At 41.4% G+C, this 18,663-nt stretch overlaps 1 protein-coding gene across 1 annotated transcript; it reads right to left on the bottom strand.

Moving 5' to 3' along the window:
* Positions 1-14,913: 14,913 nt before the first annotated feature.
* LOC145612338 (auxin-responsive protein IAA33-like) lies at positions 14,914-18,390 on the bottom strand. Its single transcript, XM_081667708.1, has 2 exons — positions 17,615-18,390; positions 14,914-15,134 (listed from the first exon to the last, which is right to left on the bottom strand). Exons 1-2 carry the CDS (start codon positions 18,130-18,132, stop codon positions 15,053-15,055), a joined length of 600 nt encoding a protein of 199 aa, XP_081523834.1. The 5' UTR covers positions 18,133-18,390; the 3' UTR covers positions 14,914-15,052.
* Between the last annotated feature and the right edge of the window lie 273 nt (positions 18,391-18,663).

Raw genomic sequence — 18,663 nt, 5'->3', positions numbered from 1 at the left:
AATAAATTCACATTAAAGCATGAAAATGTAGCAACGTTAGTAAGTAGCAGTTTTAATTAACTTATCTGAGCTGAAATGTGGCATGAATCAACATTATTGGAAAGTGAATTTGTCTCGTTACGTACATGGTGTTTCGGGTGAAAACAATGGGACCTTGCCGAAGGTCCAATGAAATGGTGAAGACTGGGCTCGGTCCAAGTGATGTTGGGCCGAGGATTTCCTGCACAGCAAACACACGTAAACTAGCCTCGGGGGTGTTGCCGAGGAAGACCCCTCCGATGCTAAAGTCAGTACAATGTGTAGAGAGAAAGCTATGCAAGAGAATTAATTGCTTGAGGCTTTGTGTGAATCTGTGTAAAAATGTAATATTGATGGATTTTATACCTTGGCATATATGGGAGAAGTGGGCCTTGGTCCAATTGACTTGCCTTGTAGACTGATCTTGACTTTAGCACAATTGGAGAGTTGAACCTTGACCTTGGGCTTTTAATTGGATCATTTAATGACTAGGCCCAATTGGACTAAATTGGACCCAAACAACTTGCCCCCCAGACTCGATTTGGAAGTATGATGGGTCGAGTTTAATTAATCATAAAAAAGGAGGGAAGTAAATGATTTAATTAATCCAAAAAGTTTGAATTTAAACCGCAATTAATGAAATAACGGCGGCTGGATGGATAATTTATGGAAGTTGGACGGATAATGGGTGATTAATCATAGGGACGTGTGTTTAACGGTTACTTAATGAGGTATTTAAGAGAAATTAAGGCGCGGACTCCTGAAATTCCCATTTCCGGAAATAAAACCAAGGATAATGGGTGATTAATCATAGGCACTATCTCTCCTCACTTCTTCACAAACACGAACCCAAAACTCTTGAGAAAACCCAAGAATCCGCATCAAAACTTCGCAAATTCCCGGAATATTGAACTTAGAAACTGAAATTCGTCACTACCAACTTGTAGATCGGCAAATTCCACATCAGATTAAGGTAATTTCCTTTGATTTTAGTTTGATTTTCTTCGAATTCGAACTCTTTCCCCTTTTTTCGACTTTTTCTTCGAAACTCAACAATGGTGAGAGGAGTTAGAGGTAGGGCCCGTGCTCCAAGAAGGGCAAGGCAATTCCCCGATCCCAGGAACAGGACTGAGACCTGGAACGGACAAAGAGTGGGGTCTGACCCTGCTGAAGGAATTAGGGCGACCCCAATTTCATCGGTGCCTCCTGAAGGAACGGAGGAGCCGAGTGTTTCTGGGCGGGACGAAGGAGTCCCCGCCGACCTTTGGGATGTTCTTCCTGGATTTCAGGAATGGGAGGACGCTGAGGTTGCCTCAGCCATGGTAAAGAAATGCCCCTACTCTTGGTGGGTTGAGCATGCCGATGCGTACCGGTTTGCTGAGCAAATAGAGCTGCACTACGGCATAATGGAAGCTGATGGGTACTGGTGCAGAATGCCCGTTGCATCAGATAGAATCCATCGTCCACCCCCGGGGTATGTGGGGGTGTACACAAGACAGCTTCAGTATGGGCTGAGGTTCCCTCTGGACTTATTTGTCCGAGATTTGCTGATTCACTACAGGATCTCCCTGTGTCAGCTAACTCCCGTCAGCATCCGAAGGGTGATGACGTACTTGTGGGTCTGCAAGTTTATGAAGTATATCCCCAACTTGCACTGTTTCAAGAAAATCCATAAGTTGGTGCCGAATACCCAGAGTGGGCATGGACATCATGGTCCTAGGTGGTTTCGGATTGAGTCTCGGCCCCGACATTTGACAATGTGGCCGAACGATTCTTCGGATAAGGGGTGGAGAGGCCAATGGATCTGGGTTAGGGCGCCCACAGATCCTGACCACCCCTTCGTCTTCAGCGCCCCCCGATACCTCTCCAATCCCGACCCAGAGATGCTCATCTTGGGTCCCTTAGAAAATGATGGCCAAGGAGATCATAATCTCAATCAGGCCAACATTTTTGGGAAGGCTGATAACCCAAGGGGGAGAGGTCGTCTGAAGACCATTCCAGCAACCTGGCTCCCTGATAACCATTACATCTTTCAGGAGCATATGCTTGCTGCTGTCGGCCTCAGCCGAAAGTTTAAATATGGTAAGCTATTTCGGCTGGGGCCGAAGCCTTTTCTTTTTATCTCTTTGCTTTCGCATTTGTAATTTATTCAGCGTTTTGATGTTGCTGAACTGATTTGTACTTATTTTCTATGTTCAGTGCTGGACGAGGTCACTGCCAAGATTGACTACGAGCGTCTCGGCGTTGACCAAGGGAGGACCATCTTGACTCGGGCCCCCTCCATCACTGAATCGAAAGATCGAGACGTTCATCTGGACTCGACTCACTTTCAGATCGAAGCTTCTGCCCTCTATCAGCGGCAGAAACCTTGGTGGAAGAAGAGAGATCCTTGGTGCCAGCTATTGGACGAGGAACTCGAAGCTGCTCGTACAGCCGAAGAGGTTGCACGAGCTATTGAAGCTTGTGAAGGAGGAGAAGGGTCCTCCAGGGCTGCTGAGGAAGAAACAGCAGCAAGGGCAGCTGAGGCCGAAGACGAGGCTTTGCTGAAGACCTCGGTGAGTTATACTTAGCTTTTCAGGTTTCAGTTTCTTTCTTTTTTTTCTTTTTTTTTTACTCACGTTCTTCCTGCCCCCCTGTGTTTTGCAGTCTGAAGAGAGCAAAAGACAGAGAGAAGGGAAAGCTCCCATTCGTCCCGAAGACCAAGTCTAGGAGGAATCCGAAGAATCAGATATGGACGAGCAGCCCCTTCGCAAAAGAAGAAGGATGGCCATCATCGGCCCCCACGACTTACAGACGAGGCCGAGGCCCGTCGGCATTAGCATTCAGGAACCTGAGGAAGGCGGTGGATCGCCGAGGGTTCCTCAGCCACCACCTCAGTCTCCGCCGAAGACCCCTCCACCACCTCCTTAGATGGAGGTGGATCAGAAAACTCCCGATCCCAAGGGAGGGGTTCCAGAGGAGGAAGAGGTTCAGGAGAGTGCTGCTGAGCACAATGCTGAAAGTGCTGTGAAGCCCGTTGCTGAGGGTTTCTCAACTGATATTGCGAGGGAGGTTGAGGCTTTCGTCCTCACCCCCGACTAAGAAGCGGAGGTCATAATAATTGACTCTGCTGAGAAGGAGGAAGAGGCTCCTGAAGAAGAAGACGCTGAGCCATCCAAGGCTCAGGAAGTTCCCGAGTCTTCCTTCCCTTCATTCCAGACGCTGCACTCTGGAGAAATGGGTTTCTCGGCCCCCCGCATTCCAATTCCAGATCACATTTGGGATCTCATATGGGGTCAGAACCGAGAAGGTGCTGCAGCCTACTTCGACAATTTGGCCGGCTTAACCGAAGTAGATAGGGCAAGGATTTGGTCGCTGAAGGCCACTCCTGGGATGGGCGAATCCAGCAGATCAATTCCAGACCCTGCAAGATCAAATTAACTGCTGATGATGCAGGTAAATCTCCCCTTGCTTTTATTTTTTAATTCAGCTCTTCAGTTTAGTTTCAGTTTTTTTTTTAAACTGACTTGTGCCTCTGTTTTCAGTTTGTGCACAATCAGACTCTCACTGTAGAGCTGATAGATTCCCTACAAGACAGGGTTGATGCTGCTGAACATGCAAGGAAGGTAGCCGTTGAGGAGCTGAAACTTGCTCAGCTGAAGCAAGCAGCGGCTGAAGAGAAGCAGAAGGAGGGAGAAGAATATGAGAAGAAAGCTGCTGAGACCCTCCAAACCTTCTGCGCTGCCATGGAGAAGGAGGTTTTTCCCCCACTGATAGAAGGGGAGAACTTCCTTCGGGATCATCTGGGAGTGGACATCTCAAAATTCAAGGCTGCTATTGAGAGCAGAATCAGAGAAGGAGCTGCTGCACAGGCTGAGGTGCAACAAAAGCTAGAAGCTTTGGAAGCCAGTAGGATGGCTGCTGAAGAAAAGCTCCAGTCTTAGGATGTCCAACTCTCAGAGGCTGCTACTGCTGGTGAAGCTCAGAGAGTCAAGCTTCAAGAGGCTGAGGATCAGCTGAGGGTCAAGGATGATGAGCTGACCCAAATGAAGACTGAAGCTTCAAAAGTTCAGCAAGAGCTGAACGAGCAGAAGGATTCCTCCTCCAAGCTCACTGATGAGCTGAACCAATCCAAGAAGGACTTGGAGGAGGTACAGAAGAAGCTGGTAGATGCTGAAGCCCTACTCAAGGTCCGTATCTACACCCAAGAAGAGTACGATATAGGCTTTAAGAATGGGGTCAGAGTGTGCCGAAGAGTCTGTCTTCATGCTGAGCCGAAGCTGGACTGGTCCAAGTGTGCTGAATGGATCCAGGACCCAGCAGACCCTCATATGCAGTTCCCAACTCCAGTCGAAGCTGAAATCCTTGCGGCTGAGGAAGCCGAAGAAGAAGAAGAGAGGAGGGAACTTGAAGCTGAACAACGAGAAAGGGAGGCTCAGCAGGGTGCACAGCCTGCTTCATCTGCCGCTGGAGCTGAGGCCACTATGGGACCCAGCGTTGCTAATCAGTCTGATCCTCGGGCTGAAGCATAGGAACTCGGGCAGTCGTCTTCAGAATCTTGCGGTTCATCATGCGCTCAACTTTAGACTTGCCGCTTCTGAAATTTTTTGCCTTGTTTTTTGCTTCAGCTTGCCTTGATGTATAAACTGCTTTATCTGTTTTTGCATGTACCTCGGCAGCTGTAATTTTCCGCGTGTGGGCGGCTGCCGATGCTTTATTATGTCTTTGAGACATTTGAACTTTGTAGCTCGTTTTCTGAGCATTTGAGCTATCTGATGCATTTTTCTTCAATTGCTTTGTCTTATTTTGAATGCTTTACTGTTTCTGAACTTGAGAAATTTCGCAAAAATTTGCTAAGTACAAAGCTTTCAGCTCGAAGAATTCTGCTGAAGATAAACTTGCACTGATAGTGCCTCTTGCCTCCCCCAGTGATCTGAAGACTCAAGTCTTTGGATTACTGAGTTGGGTTTCTTTAACTTTCAGACGAAGCTGAATAAAAAATTTCTAATAATTGCTGTTATCCTTGGTTTTCTGTCTTATCTTTAAAAATGGATATCTGAAACATAAGGCCAACTGAAGGCAATGTTTCAGATAATGGCTCTCTGGGATACAAGGCTCAGCTAAGGCAATATCCCAGACTTGTCCATGGACTCATGTCTTTGGAGAACAAGTCTTACTGAAGTTTAACTTCAGCTGAAAGACCAGAGTTCTTTAAAAAGACGAGTTTGTCAGCAATCTGGAACCCAGTTACCCGAAGGCGAAGGTTTCAGACGAGGCTGAATAAAAAACCCTTAAAGAGTAGATAGAATAAAGAAAACTTGAAAGAATAAAAAGTTGCAAAAATTATAGAAATGGTGGCTCTGAAGCCTTTCATTAATAATTCAAAATGTACTTACAAAGATTTCTCTACCCCGAAGGGTTTACACATGATATTTCTTAAGTACATCAGCATTCCAGTGATTTTTCAGCTCAGTTCCATCTAACTGACGAAGTCGGTATGTTCCTGGCTGAAGCTCATCATGAATTTCATAGGGTCCCTCCCATGCAGCTGAGAGTTTCCCATGGATTCGGCCTTTCTGAACTGCAGCAGCATTCCGAAGGACAAGGTCTCCAATTTTGAGAGGCCTTGCTTGGACCCTCCGGTTATAAAATTTGCTAATTCTCTGCTTATAAGCAGCCATTCTGTCTCGGGCTGAGTCTCTTACTTCGTCGAGGAAATCGAGGGATTCCTTCATAAGTTGCTCGTTCTCAGCCGAGAAGTGGTGCACTCGTAAACTTTCAGAGCCGATTTCCACTGGAAGAACGGCTTCGGCACCATACACCAGCTCGAAAGGTGAATAGCCCGTGGCCTCTTTTTCAGTTGTCCGAAGTGACCAGAGGATTCCTGGAAGTTCCTCTATCCACTTGGACTTTTGATCTTCAACTCTTTTCTTCAAAGCATTGAGGATTTGTTTATTTGCAGCTTCGGCTTGGCCATTACTTTGAGGATGACATACTGTTGAATATGCTAGTTTGATGCCGAACTAGTCTGTGTACCGCCTCAGCGGTAAATTATCAAATTGCCTCCCATGATCGAAGACAAAGACCTTCGGAATACCGAAGCGAGTGATAATGTTCTGCCAGATAAATTTCCTGACAGTTTGCTCTGTGATATTCGAAGCTGCTTCAGCCTCAATCCATTTGCTGAAATAGTCGATGCCGACTATTAACCATCTTTTTTGGTACGGTGCATCTGGAAAGGGTCCCAAAATATCCAGCCCCCATTGGGCAAACGGAAGCGGATTAAGGATAGGCTGAAGGTCCCTAGCTAGCTGATGGATGACTGGTGCGAATTTTTGACATTTTTCGCATTTTCGTACCAGCTCTTTAGCGTCTGAGATCATGGTGGGCCAGTAATATCCGGCCCTCAATGCCTTGTGGGCTAGGGTCCTTCCCCCAATGTGGTTTCCACAGATGCCGAGGTGAATTTCCCGAAGGATGTAATCTGCATCTGTTGGTCCCACGCATTTCAGCAATGGGGCTGAGAAGGACTTTTTCAGAAGCTCTTTCCTGAAGACGATGAACCTTGAGCTAGTTCTCTTCAGTTTGGAGGCCAAAATTCTGTCTTCGGGAATTTCTCCCCGAAGCTTCAAAGCTAGGATGGGGTCCATCCAGCTGGGTTCTGGGTCAGCGCAGCACACTTCAGGTGCTTCGTCGACACTTCTTTCTCTGCGCACTTCCACATATACAGATCTGTTCAGCTCAGTGAGAGTTAAACTGGCAAGTTTGGAGAGTGCGTCGGCTTGAGCATTCTGACCCCTTGGGATCAGCTGCACTTCAAAGGTTCTCAGCTTTGCAATTACTGATTTGATCTTGGCAAGATAAGTTATCATGGAGGGCTCTCTGGCCTCGTAGCTGCCACCGATCTGATATGCAATTAGCTGAGAGTCTGTTTTCAGACAGACATGCTCAGCTTCCAGAGAGATGCACAGTTCTAGGCCAGCGATTGCTGCCTCATATTCAACTTCGTTGTTCGAAGCCTTGAAAGAAAATTTGAGTGCATACTCGAAGGATTTGCCTTCGAGAGAGGTTATCACTACCCCTGCCCCCGAACCATTTACGGTGGAGGATCCATCCGTAAACACGGTCCAGATTTTCTTTTCATCGTCTAACGTCTCTTGGTACGAGCATTCGGCCAAGAAGTCCGCTAGAGCTTGGGCCTTGATGGCTGTTCTCGGCTGGTAGCTGATGCTGAATTCAGTGAGCTCGAAAGCCCACTTGGCCAGCCTACCGGATTTTTCAACTTTGCCGAGAAATTTTTCCAGCGGCTGATCAGTTAAGACCACTATCTGATGGCAATCAAAGTAGGGCCTCAATTTCCGAGCAACTATCACCACTGCAAAGGCAACTTTTTCGAGTAGAGGGTAACGGGTCTCGGCATCCGTTAGAGTGTGACTGACGAAGTAGATCGGTTGCTGAATTTTATTTTCTTCCCTCAGCAGCACTGCACTGATGGTAGCTGGGCTAACAGCTACGTACAGATACAAAGTTTCCCCCTCCACTGGGTTAGCCAGAGTTGGGAGTTGAGCCAGATGCTCCCGGAGCTGCTTGAAGGCTTCCTTTTGCTCTTCTTCCCAAACGAGCTCTTTTGTTTTTGGGAGTTTCAGGGCTTTGAAGAAAGGTAGTCCCTTGTCCGAAGCTCTGGAAATGAACCTCGAGAGGGATGCCATTCTTCCGGTGAGCCGCTGAACGTCCCTCTTTGTTTTCGGCTCAGGAAGATCAAGAGCTGCTTTGACTTTGGAGGGATTGGCGTCAATCCCCCTCTTGCTGACCATGAATCCAAGGAATTTCCCTGACTTCACGCCGAAGACACACTTCTTCGGATTCAGCTTCATTTGATGCTTTCTTAAGGTGGCGAAGGTTTCAGCCAGGTCCTTAACATGGTCTTCAGATTTTTTGCTTTTGACGATTGAATCGTCAACATAAACTTCCATGTTTCGGCCTTTTTGATCGGCGAAAACCTGATCCACCAGCCTTTGATAAGTCGCCCCCACATTTTTCAATCCGAAGGGCATCATTTTGTAATTGTACACCCCGGCGTTCGTGACGAATGCCGTCTTTGCTCGGTCGTCGGGGTGCATGAAGATCTGATGATACCCCGAGAATGCGTCCATGAAACTAAGCAAGGCGTGGCCACTCGTCGAGTCGACTAGCTGATCGATTCTGGGCAAGGGATATAAATCCTTTGGACAAGCCTTATTTAGGTCCGTGAAGTCAACGCACATTCTCCAGGTACCATTGGCCTTCTAAACCATCACCACATTTGCCAGCCATTCTGGATATTGACAAGGCTCGATGAAGCCTGCGTCCAGCAATTTTTTGACCTCGGCTGCGATGTCTCGGTTCTTATTTGCGGAGTAATTCCGCTTCTTTTGCTTAACTGGCCGACACGTTGGGTCGACGTTAAGCTTATGGGAGATGAGGTCTGGACGTATCCCAGGCATATCGGCTGCCGAGAAAGCAAACACATCTCTGTTGTCCCGAAGGAGTTAAATAAGTTCACAACGGGTGCTCGGATCAAGGTCCATCCCGACTGTTACACATTTCTCAGCATCTCCTTCGGTCAACTCGAACGTCTCAGTCTGCTGGTCCAGGTCCATTGTTGATGGACTGGACTCCTCACAATCTGGCCTACTGTCTATATCAGCAGGCGTCCCAGACTTTTTCTTTTTTGGTTGGCTCTCTGAGTCTTTCGGCTCAGATGAAGAGCTCGCCTTTTCCTTTTCTGACCCTTTTTCTTTGGGTACAGAACCTTGGGCCGAAGCACTTAAACCTTTTGGCTTTTTTGTGCTCGGCTCTCTTTCTTTTTCTTTCTCCTCCTCATCCTCATCGTCATCGTCTGGGCAACTAGTGGATGGCTTGAGGTAGTTGCACCTTCGGGCTTCCTTTTAGCTGCCCTGGATCCTTTCGGGGAAACCGGCGTCTGAAACGTAAATCATCAGCTGATGATAAGTTGAGACAACCCCTTGGATCTCGTGAATTATGGGTCTCCCCAAGATCACGTTGTACACTAAAGGAGCATCGATGACTAGAAATTCAGTCATGACATTACTAGCTGCTTCGTCGCAGCCGATGGTGATAGGAAGTAGAACCTTTCCATCAGGATAAGTTGAAGCCCCATTGAATCCGGATACTGGGTAGGACACCGGCGTAAGGTGCTTGGGCTTCAGCTTGATTTGATTATAGGCCTTTCGGAACAAAATATTTGCTCCGCTACCACCGTCGATTAGAACTTTGCTGACGTCGTGGTTGGCCACCGTGGCGATGATCACCAACGGGTCCTCGTGAGGGTACGTCACCCCCCGGCAGTCAGCGGCTGTGAACGTCATGTTCGGCACCGGTGACTGGGGTTGCTGAATATCAGCATGATTCACCTGGTGGGTCAGAGCCCTGAGGTGACGCTTGTGCTCCCTCCGAGAGCATGTTCCTCCCGAGATAACATGGATTGGATGGAATTTTCCTTCCGCAGTTTTGCTGTTCTTTCGGGGGAAGTCGATTTCTTGCCGAGAGTCTTTTTCGGACTTCTCAGCCTCTTTCTTCTCGCGGTGTTCCGCGATATATTTTTTCAAGTATCCCTTCCGGACCATATCTTCGATTTGGTCCTTCAGCTGGATACACTCCTCAGTGTTGTGTCCCGGTGATTCATGGAACTCACACCACTGATTCTTATTTTTTCGCTGATACCACTCGGGGAGTGGTCTCGGCTTTCTGTAACTCTGCTCCTCCTTCGTCACACTGTAGATCTTAGCGCGCGAAAGAGAGAGCGGAGTGTATGATTCATATCTGCCCGCGAAAGGAGCAGATTTTTCTTTCTTCGACTCGTTGGCCGAAGATTGTTCCGAGGCTTTCGCCTTTCCCTTTGCCTTCTGGCCTTGGCCTTCAGACGAGGGTGCTTGTTTTTGTTTCCCTCCCCCAGATTGAGGTTGGTTTTTTGTTTTGTTCCACTCTTCAGCTCGGATGAATTTATCCGAAGCATTCAATGCCTTTTCCAAGGTCTTGGGTGAATTCATGACCATGAAGTCGGAGAACGGCCCATTTTTGAGACCGTGCTGAAGGGCGAAAACTGCCAGCCCCTGGTCCAGCTGTGAAATGCTGGATGACTCGTTGCTGAAGCGAGTCAGATAGTCTCGGAGGCTCTCGGCCTCACCTTGCTGCAGGCCCATGAGCTCTGCAGTAGTCTTCTCTCGGCGATTTGCCGTGGAAAACTTGCTCTTGAACTTGGAGGATAGATCGTCCCACCCAGTAATTGAGCCTTCTTTAACTCCCTTGGAGATCCACGCTTGCGCGACCCCCTTGAGAGTGGTTGGAAAATACTTGCACCAAGTCGCTTCGGACTTGGGGCAAAGATGCATGTGAGCCTCATATGAGGCAATATGGTCCTTCGGATCCGAAGTTCCATCATAAGTAATGTGCGACGGGATTTTAACCGTCGGCACATGAGATTCCAGTATCCATTGCTCGAATGGAGAACTGGAGGGTAGCATTACGGCCTTGCCCTTATTCCCAGCCGAAGGGACCGCGCTCCGCCCTCTCAGAGAGGTAGAAGTGGTTTTCGTCCCTGGCTGGGAGGTCTGGGCCTCGGCTACAGGGTAGGAAAGGCGGCTGTGCACACTCCGTTCCCTATCGCCGAGACGGTCGTGAACGCTTCGGCGAGCAGTTTCTGGCCGAGAGGCAGAACTGCTGCTCTTTTGGGTTCTGCTCGTAGTGAGCTGAGTGGAAGACTCCCTGAAGAAGTGAGAGTTCCTGTTTCTCTCCCTCTCAGTTCTCCAGGTATCCTCCTCCCATTCGCCAAGCTCCTTGAAAGAGGAGAGTTTCCCCCCCTCCTGGCCGAGGTTCCTCCGCTGGTTTCTGGTTTGCGGAGGGGTTCGGTCGCGTGGAGGTGGCATGTTCTGGGCCTTCATGGCTTCCATGAGGACCGCTAAGGCTCTCACTACCTCCTCCGAGTTGGGCCCTGTCAAGGGTGTCCTTGGCTGAGAGCGAGAGTGGGTGTGAATGCTCCGGGATTGGCTCCGGGCGTGAGATTGAGTCCTTTGAGTGGACCTGTTGTCCTCATTTGACCGAGGCGGGCTCGGTGGATGATTGGACTGGATGATAGGAGATTCGGATCTCTCCCTAGGCTCCTCATGAGAGTCGGGTCCCGCGGAGGGGCTCCTATCCCGAGGAGGACACAGGCTAGGAGTGGGGCGTTCCAAGGGACCCCCTCCTAGTGATTTTCGGCGTTTTCTCGGAGGAGAAGCACCGTCGTTTTTGTTCTTGCGATTCTTAGCCATTGGAACTAAGATTGAGGTAGAACGATTGAAATTGGCTTAAAGATTTTTTTTTTTTGAAAGTCTTCCCCACAGACGGCGCCAAATTGTTTCGGGTGAAAACAATGGGACCTTGCCGAAGGTCCAATGAAATGGTGAAGACTGGGCTCGGTCCAAGTGATGTTGGGCCGAGGATTTCCTGCACAGCAAACACACGTAAACTAGCCTCGGGGGTGTTGCCGAGGAAGGCCCCTCCGATGCTAAAGTCAGTACAATGTGTAGAGAGAAAGCTATGCAAGAGAATTAATTGCTTGAGGCTTTGTGTGAATCTGTGTAAAAATGTAATATTGATGGCTTTTATACCTTGGCATATATGGGAGAAGTGGGCCTTGGTCCAATTGACTTGCCTTGTGGACTGATCTTGACTTTAGCACAATTGGAGAGTTGAACCTTGACCTTGGGCTTTTAATTGGATCATTTAATAACTAGGCCCAATTGGACTAAGTTGGACCCAAACACATGGTACACACAATCTCTTACCAATCAACTTCTAAGGTTGCACACCTGACCTCTTTCCCATTAGTGAGTATAAAGAGGCAAATTGATATCAATTTTGATAAATGTTCAAATGAGAGATTGCAATTTTGAGTTATTTTTAGGAGAGAGAATAGTGATTTTATTTTGCTTATTTATGTTTCAAAGCCTTGTTTATTTATTATTGTTAAAATTTTATATTTATATAAGAAGCAAGCAAGACTGAAAAATCGAAAAGGCAACAATAAATAAGTTTTTGAAAGCGAAAGTTCAACGAATCATGCTTTCATTAACGTTTGTAACTATTATATTAAATACGACGAGATTTAATGAAAATTATGGCAAGGTATTAACTTCAACGGTCTCTTATTTAGCAATCAACCTCTTAGGTCGTTACACACCCTTTGTCTCATACTCTCATTGGTTTCGTACGAAGAGGTAGATTGAGAAAAATTGTGACGATGCCTAAATGAGAGAACTCTAATTTTTGTGTACTTTTTTTTTTTTTTTTTATTATTGAGAGAAGAGTGATCATATGTATTTTTGAGTAGAATAACTTGGTTTTTTTAGAAAGCCTTCAATGAAGAAGAAACGATAAAAGTAATAAATCAGTTTTTGAAAAACGTTAGATCAACGAATCATGCTTTGACTATGTTTGTAACATAAATATCTGACGACTATTATGGCAAGATAATCTTCAACGGCTAGAAAATGAATGCTTAAAATCTCACAAATTGTGTGTAAATTTAAACAAACGAGTGATAAAAAATTACACATTGCTTAAATTGTGTATACCAACTACTATTTGGTTAAAATCTTAAAAAAAGGTACCTAAAAGGCTAAACTCTGACATCAAACCCATCAACATAATTACTCTTGCAATCTTGCGGTTCTCTTCACATCAAAAAAAAAATAAAATAAAAAATATAAAAAGAGTTCCAAACGTGTTCAAGGGCACACACGGAAGTTGGGACTTGGGATATATCAAAGTGGGAAGGAATCTTGTATATTGACAAAGTGGGACAACAAGTACTTTTGGGTTCTTTTGAAGCAAATTAAATGACCTAGAGATTGGGCCTAAAGAATTGAGGCATAACTTCAGAATATAGATTTTTTTTTTCTAGCATGATGAACTTGTTTTGAAGCCAAATACTATTCTCATAGATTTTGATCATCTTTTCAGAGGAGGAAGGGGATGCATGGATGAATAAGATACTTTAATTTAATGAGGAAATTGAAATCACTTGAAAAGGTTACAAATTATCTTTCGCTGGAAATCTTTATCTTACTTGGGGTTGTTCTTATTAAGTGACTATGTGATTGAATTAAAAGCTTAATTTGGTACTTCTAAGTCTAAGATCATTTGATTAAACTTGTAATAAAAGAAGATGAATCATGCTTACGAATATAAAGCTAATCAAGTTCTATACAATGTTTGCTTATTTTAAATCCTAGAATGTTTTTGCGCTAATGCATGAGATGTCTACAATATAAAAGTTAAGGAAAAGAATAGTAAGATATGAAAGTTATTTAAAGGATTTCCCCAAAAAATAAATGCACAAAATTGAAGCATTAAGGTTTTGGAGAGTTGTGATGAGAAGTTGGGAAAAAAAACTCTGCAAGTATTATACAATATACACGGAGTAGATTATAATGAGAAAATTCTACAATATTCCTTTTTATCTATGTACAAGGGATCGGAATACACTTTTCCAAATATATAACTAAGTACTAGTATAAAGATTAAGGAGTGCAAATTAGTTTATGTTAATTCGTGTGCGATATAAGAAGTTTTTTGTGTGCTATCTTTCAATCTTTCATACATATCACTTATCAGGTTGTCTATTCATAGAATCATAGTTTTTCTTAGATAGATGACTCTCAATTAATATGTACTCCGTAATATATTGGAAATGCTTCAAGTTAAGTTTGAGAGGAATAACATGAACGGAATATATATATATATATATATATATATATATATATATATATATATATACATATATTAAAAAAAAACATATATACTCATAAAAAATTAATATTTAAAAATACAAATCATGATGAATTTAATAAAATTTTATATGACTATATTTCTTATTATGTATGAATTACAATTTACAAAACACGGTCTAGGAGATTGTGTGTAAATCAAAACATGTCAACTAAAAACTAACGGATAATGTAATTTAGAAGTAATGAGGAAATCTCAAAGGAAAATAATGATGAGTAGGTTCGCACTTTAATTTAATCGGTGTGACGGTGTACATGTCAAAAATTTAAAATTAATTACAAATCTAACAATTTTTTTTTTTTTTTTTGACAATATAAATCTAACAACTTGATAAATAATAATGAAGAAATTCGTTGTAAATGTGTTGTTAGAGCCAAGAAACAAATAACAACAATTTACAAACACATACAATTAATTAATCATTCAAGTACACGTCCATGATTTTCATGTCAAATCAATGAGGAATTTTATATTAAGACGCAATATTAATATGAGTGTATAATTTCCTTAGTTGCTTCCTCAAAGAGAACTTGAAATTTGTAAATTGTAATGATACTACGTAAGTCTTTAGACATTTTAAGCAAATGTGGTTAGGGTTGGGGTCGATGTTGGGGTCATCCATTCATCCCCTGACACTCTCTTAATTTATTTGCGTTATAATTGGACCTACATCGTTAAGCCTTAATTTCAATATTTACTAACATTATTCAAAATTTTCCATCAACAAATTCTAAAAATTGCTACTCGTTTTGTATTTACTTTCTCTTAGACGCCGTCTTTATAGTTGTACCTACTTTTGCTTTATTTCTAATTTGACCATGCAATATAAGGGTTTCTAACCTTTTCCTTCACCAAGTAAGCAAACATGCATACTCCTTATGAGCTATTACCTCCGTTATATATTATTTGCAACGATTAGACATTTTCCTTCTCTACTCTATGTCAAATCGTTGCAAATAATATGTAATGGAGGTAGCTTTATTCTATCTGGTATCCTTGATTATCGATTGGATCTATAAATGAATAGAACTTAGGATGATCAAGACAATATCAAATTAGCTACGGGGATAGAAGTGTAAATTAATCGAAGACACAAATAAAACCAACTTAATAAATTTTAGAAATCAAGCTAGCATTACAAGTTTGATTTTTTCTTTTTTCTTAGTTTTGGGGGAGAGGGGTTACTGAACTAAAGAATTGGTACGTTATTCCCTCAAAATCTGGACTAGTGTTTTGTGCTCTTCTGCTTCCTTGAACTTGACTTCACCGGCATTATCCTAATTCTTTTTGCCACTCGTACAAAATCCCTGCCCACAATCATATGTTACGATATGAGTTTAAATTAATCTTTTCATGTCAAAAAATGTTTCCTATAATTTTTTCATATTATAAGAAATGGAAGAAATACAATTTCTCTATATAGCGTGACCCCGTAAATTCTAATTAGGGCACATGAGACGTACATAGTTTTACTCGATACACACAAACAATGCTTACAATAAGGTTTGATTTTAAAATCAATTTATAATGATGATTATGATTGCAACAAAAAATAAAAAAATGATGATTATGAAGATATTCTTAAATTATTTTAGTAATATGAGACGCCACTTCACATGTATGAAAACGAAGGGATGATATAGTAGTTTCATTTTAACACGAAGACTCTTAAATTTGCAAATATACATATATAGTACGAGTAGTAAATTAGTATATTATACTAGTACCTTGCTGCTTAAAGCAATGGAACTATTTGGAAAATTTAAAGCATCAAAGTATTCAAAGAGTAGCTTGGAAGATGAAGGGAATTTAATAGAAAGGGTAGTTAGTTAAAGGCTTTATTATAGGACAATCAAGGATCATCCAAATTAACTAATTAATCTCTCCTTCAAACTAAAGAAACAATGCAAGTTGATACTCAAGCGACATGCACATAACATACTAGATATGGAATAAAATATCACAAGAGAAATTATTATAAGAGATGAGGAACGAACATTTAAATCACCACATGACGAAACCTATTTTACAAATATGTTTCTGTAATGCATGAATCCTTCATTGTTTTTATTTTTTTATAGTTATAATTTTAAAAACCACATAAGTTATAAATAATAATATATGAAATAATAATCACTCGACCCAAAGCAAAAACATAAATTAAAAAGAAATTATGCTACTTAAGTAATTGTTGGATACCACAACACGTAACAAAATGAACTCACACTATATGATAAAATTTCTCCCTCATTTCCTCTAACTAAGATGCACACATGACAATTAAAAGTCCAATATTCTCTCTTAAACAAGACTACCTAAATTCTAAATGAAAAGGGTGCTCCAAGTTATTGGACATGCCCTAAAAAAGGGTTAAATCTAATATATTGTATGTGCTAAATTACTAGCATGCTGGTGATATTATTATTCTAAAATAAAAAGTATTCAAGATTTCAAGTAGTACTAGATAGAGCAAACTCTTCAAAAATTACGTGCGTATAAATGGTCTGACACATTTAAGTTGAACTGTCGTCTGTCAGATTCCTATCCTAAATGGATTGCTTTACTTGTGCAACTTGTATACAATTTCAAAGTAGGTCAGACGGTGAACGCTCATGTCCCTTACTTAAAAGACAGATATATATATATTATATAAAATACATATTACGCAAAAATAAATGACAAGTCCGACTCTACATACCTTGAGGTCCATAGGCTTAAATAGGTGATTAATTTTGGTGTCATCAGTTACACACACCTAACTGAAGTAAATAACTCATTGCTTGGTAGGGGGGAGGTTGGATGTGAAATCACGTACATATATTTTGGGAATTAATACAACATATAGTGCACAACAATAACTACTAACTTTTGGTGCTCCAAAACAAGTTCATAAAATAGGACAATGTTTTGGGACCAAATATATATTGACATTTACACAGACTACTTAAATATTTATGCACACCCAAAAACAAACACATTAATAATCTATTATTCATGCATATTTATATGTACCTACATACGTAATTTCCAGAAAATCAGTGTCCCAGGACACTTATTATTTTTAAGGTGTTGTCCATGAGCATATGTCTCCAATCTTGTGATTCTTGCATCTTTCTTATTTTACTAAATATCACACTCTCCATCCGTATTATTAATTGAATAGTCAGATTAATAGTGTAATTTACGTGAATCGTACTAATTTAACAAAGTGAAAACTAAAATCAAAGGGAGTAAATTCAGAAGAAATTTGCACTCACACAAATTAAGTATCATCACATTAAGCGATAAGCCTATTATTTAATTTCTCACATGATATATTATAATTATTCCTTCGAAACTATATATATATATTGTTGCTTGTAAATTTTTTCGAATAAAATTTTGATGTAATTTTAAATTGATAAATTTGATGTCTTATAATATTACTTCATATAACATAACTTTAATTTATTTATATCATTTTTTTAAAAAAATGGTTAATTGCAATAAACTTCATTAAAATGTTTATCGACACCAAAAATCTTGTATTATTTTGCCCAAATATTATGATGGTTTTTCGATTATCATGTTTAAAATTCCCGATTTTTAATATATCATACACAATGACAATACTTTTTTTCTATTTTTCGCGAATTTTACATTTAACAACACCCTTAATAAAATTTAATAAAAGCCGTCTCAAATTAAAACAAATAAATAAATAAATAAATAAATAAATAAATAAAAACATAATCATGGATAAAATGAAAAAAGTAGAAGAGAAAAAGTAGAGATAAAAAAGACGTACTTCCACTGAAGATCACCGGCAAGAAGAAGATCATTCTCCATATCTTCATAAGCAATAACATAACCAGGAACAGCATTAGACAAATCTAGTTGTTGTTGTTGTTGTACATCATTATTATTTTCATCATCATTTTGTTGAATATTTGCTATTTCCACAAACATTTGTCTAAGAGCCTTGGCTAAACTTTGGTAGTTACCATGGTTTTGTAGGTTAATCCGGTGGCAGATCGAACGGCCCTCGAGCACAACTGTGATCGAGGGCACGACGTTTAGGACTAGATCTCCACCACCACCACCATCTAACCTCCCTGATTGGAGGAAGTGATGGTGATGGTGGGGTGGTTTACTTATAAATAATGATTGTTGTGACGTCGAGGACGATGCCACAGATGTAGTAGGGTTAGTAGGGGCGGTTGGTGCACTAAGAAGTCTAGTGTAGAAACTATCATGCCATCTTCTTTTTAAGGATTCTTGCCTTTGAACCTCAATAATATTATTGTTGTTCATGTTGTTATACATGATAATATATTTGTATATATGCTAATTATAATATATGCTTCTAATAATTATATATAGAAGCATATATTATAATTCTTGAAATATTTTTTGAAGAGAGAGAAAGAGAGAGAGTCGGTGGAGGAGGTAGTTAGTGTGAGTGATCAAGCTAGCTTTTAGTGGTATGTTTGGAATGAATGAAATTATATAACATGAAAGAGAGTTTAAATAGAAAGGTTGGATAGGAGTACATTTATGTCTGAAATTATATATCTTAATTAATTGATTTTGAGGGTTTGTTTATTAATTTATTATTTTATATAAATTTTTGGGGAAGTTCCTTTGTTTCCTCATTTCAAGATCAAGATGGTGTGTTGAATTGAATTTGCTTGGGATGCCGTAAGTTCAGAATTGGATGCTTTTGTAGCACTTCCAAAACACCTACACCTAATTAAGAAGCAATGTTTTTTATTCAATTGTAGTATGATAGTAAACTTAAACCCTCCGGCTATTAATATTAAATAAAATATATAAGTGTAATTGTACGAAGAGGTG

This window comes from Chenopodium album, chromosome 24 (assembly GCF_948465745.1).
Source record: "Chenopodium album chromosome 24, dcCheAlbu1.1, whole genome shotgun sequence".
NCBI classification, from domain to species: domain Eukaryota; kingdom Viridiplantae; phylum Streptophyta; class Magnoliopsida; order Caryophyllales; family Amaranthaceae; genus Chenopodium; species Chenopodium album.
This window is presented reverse-complemented; position numbering and strand designations above follow the sequence as displayed.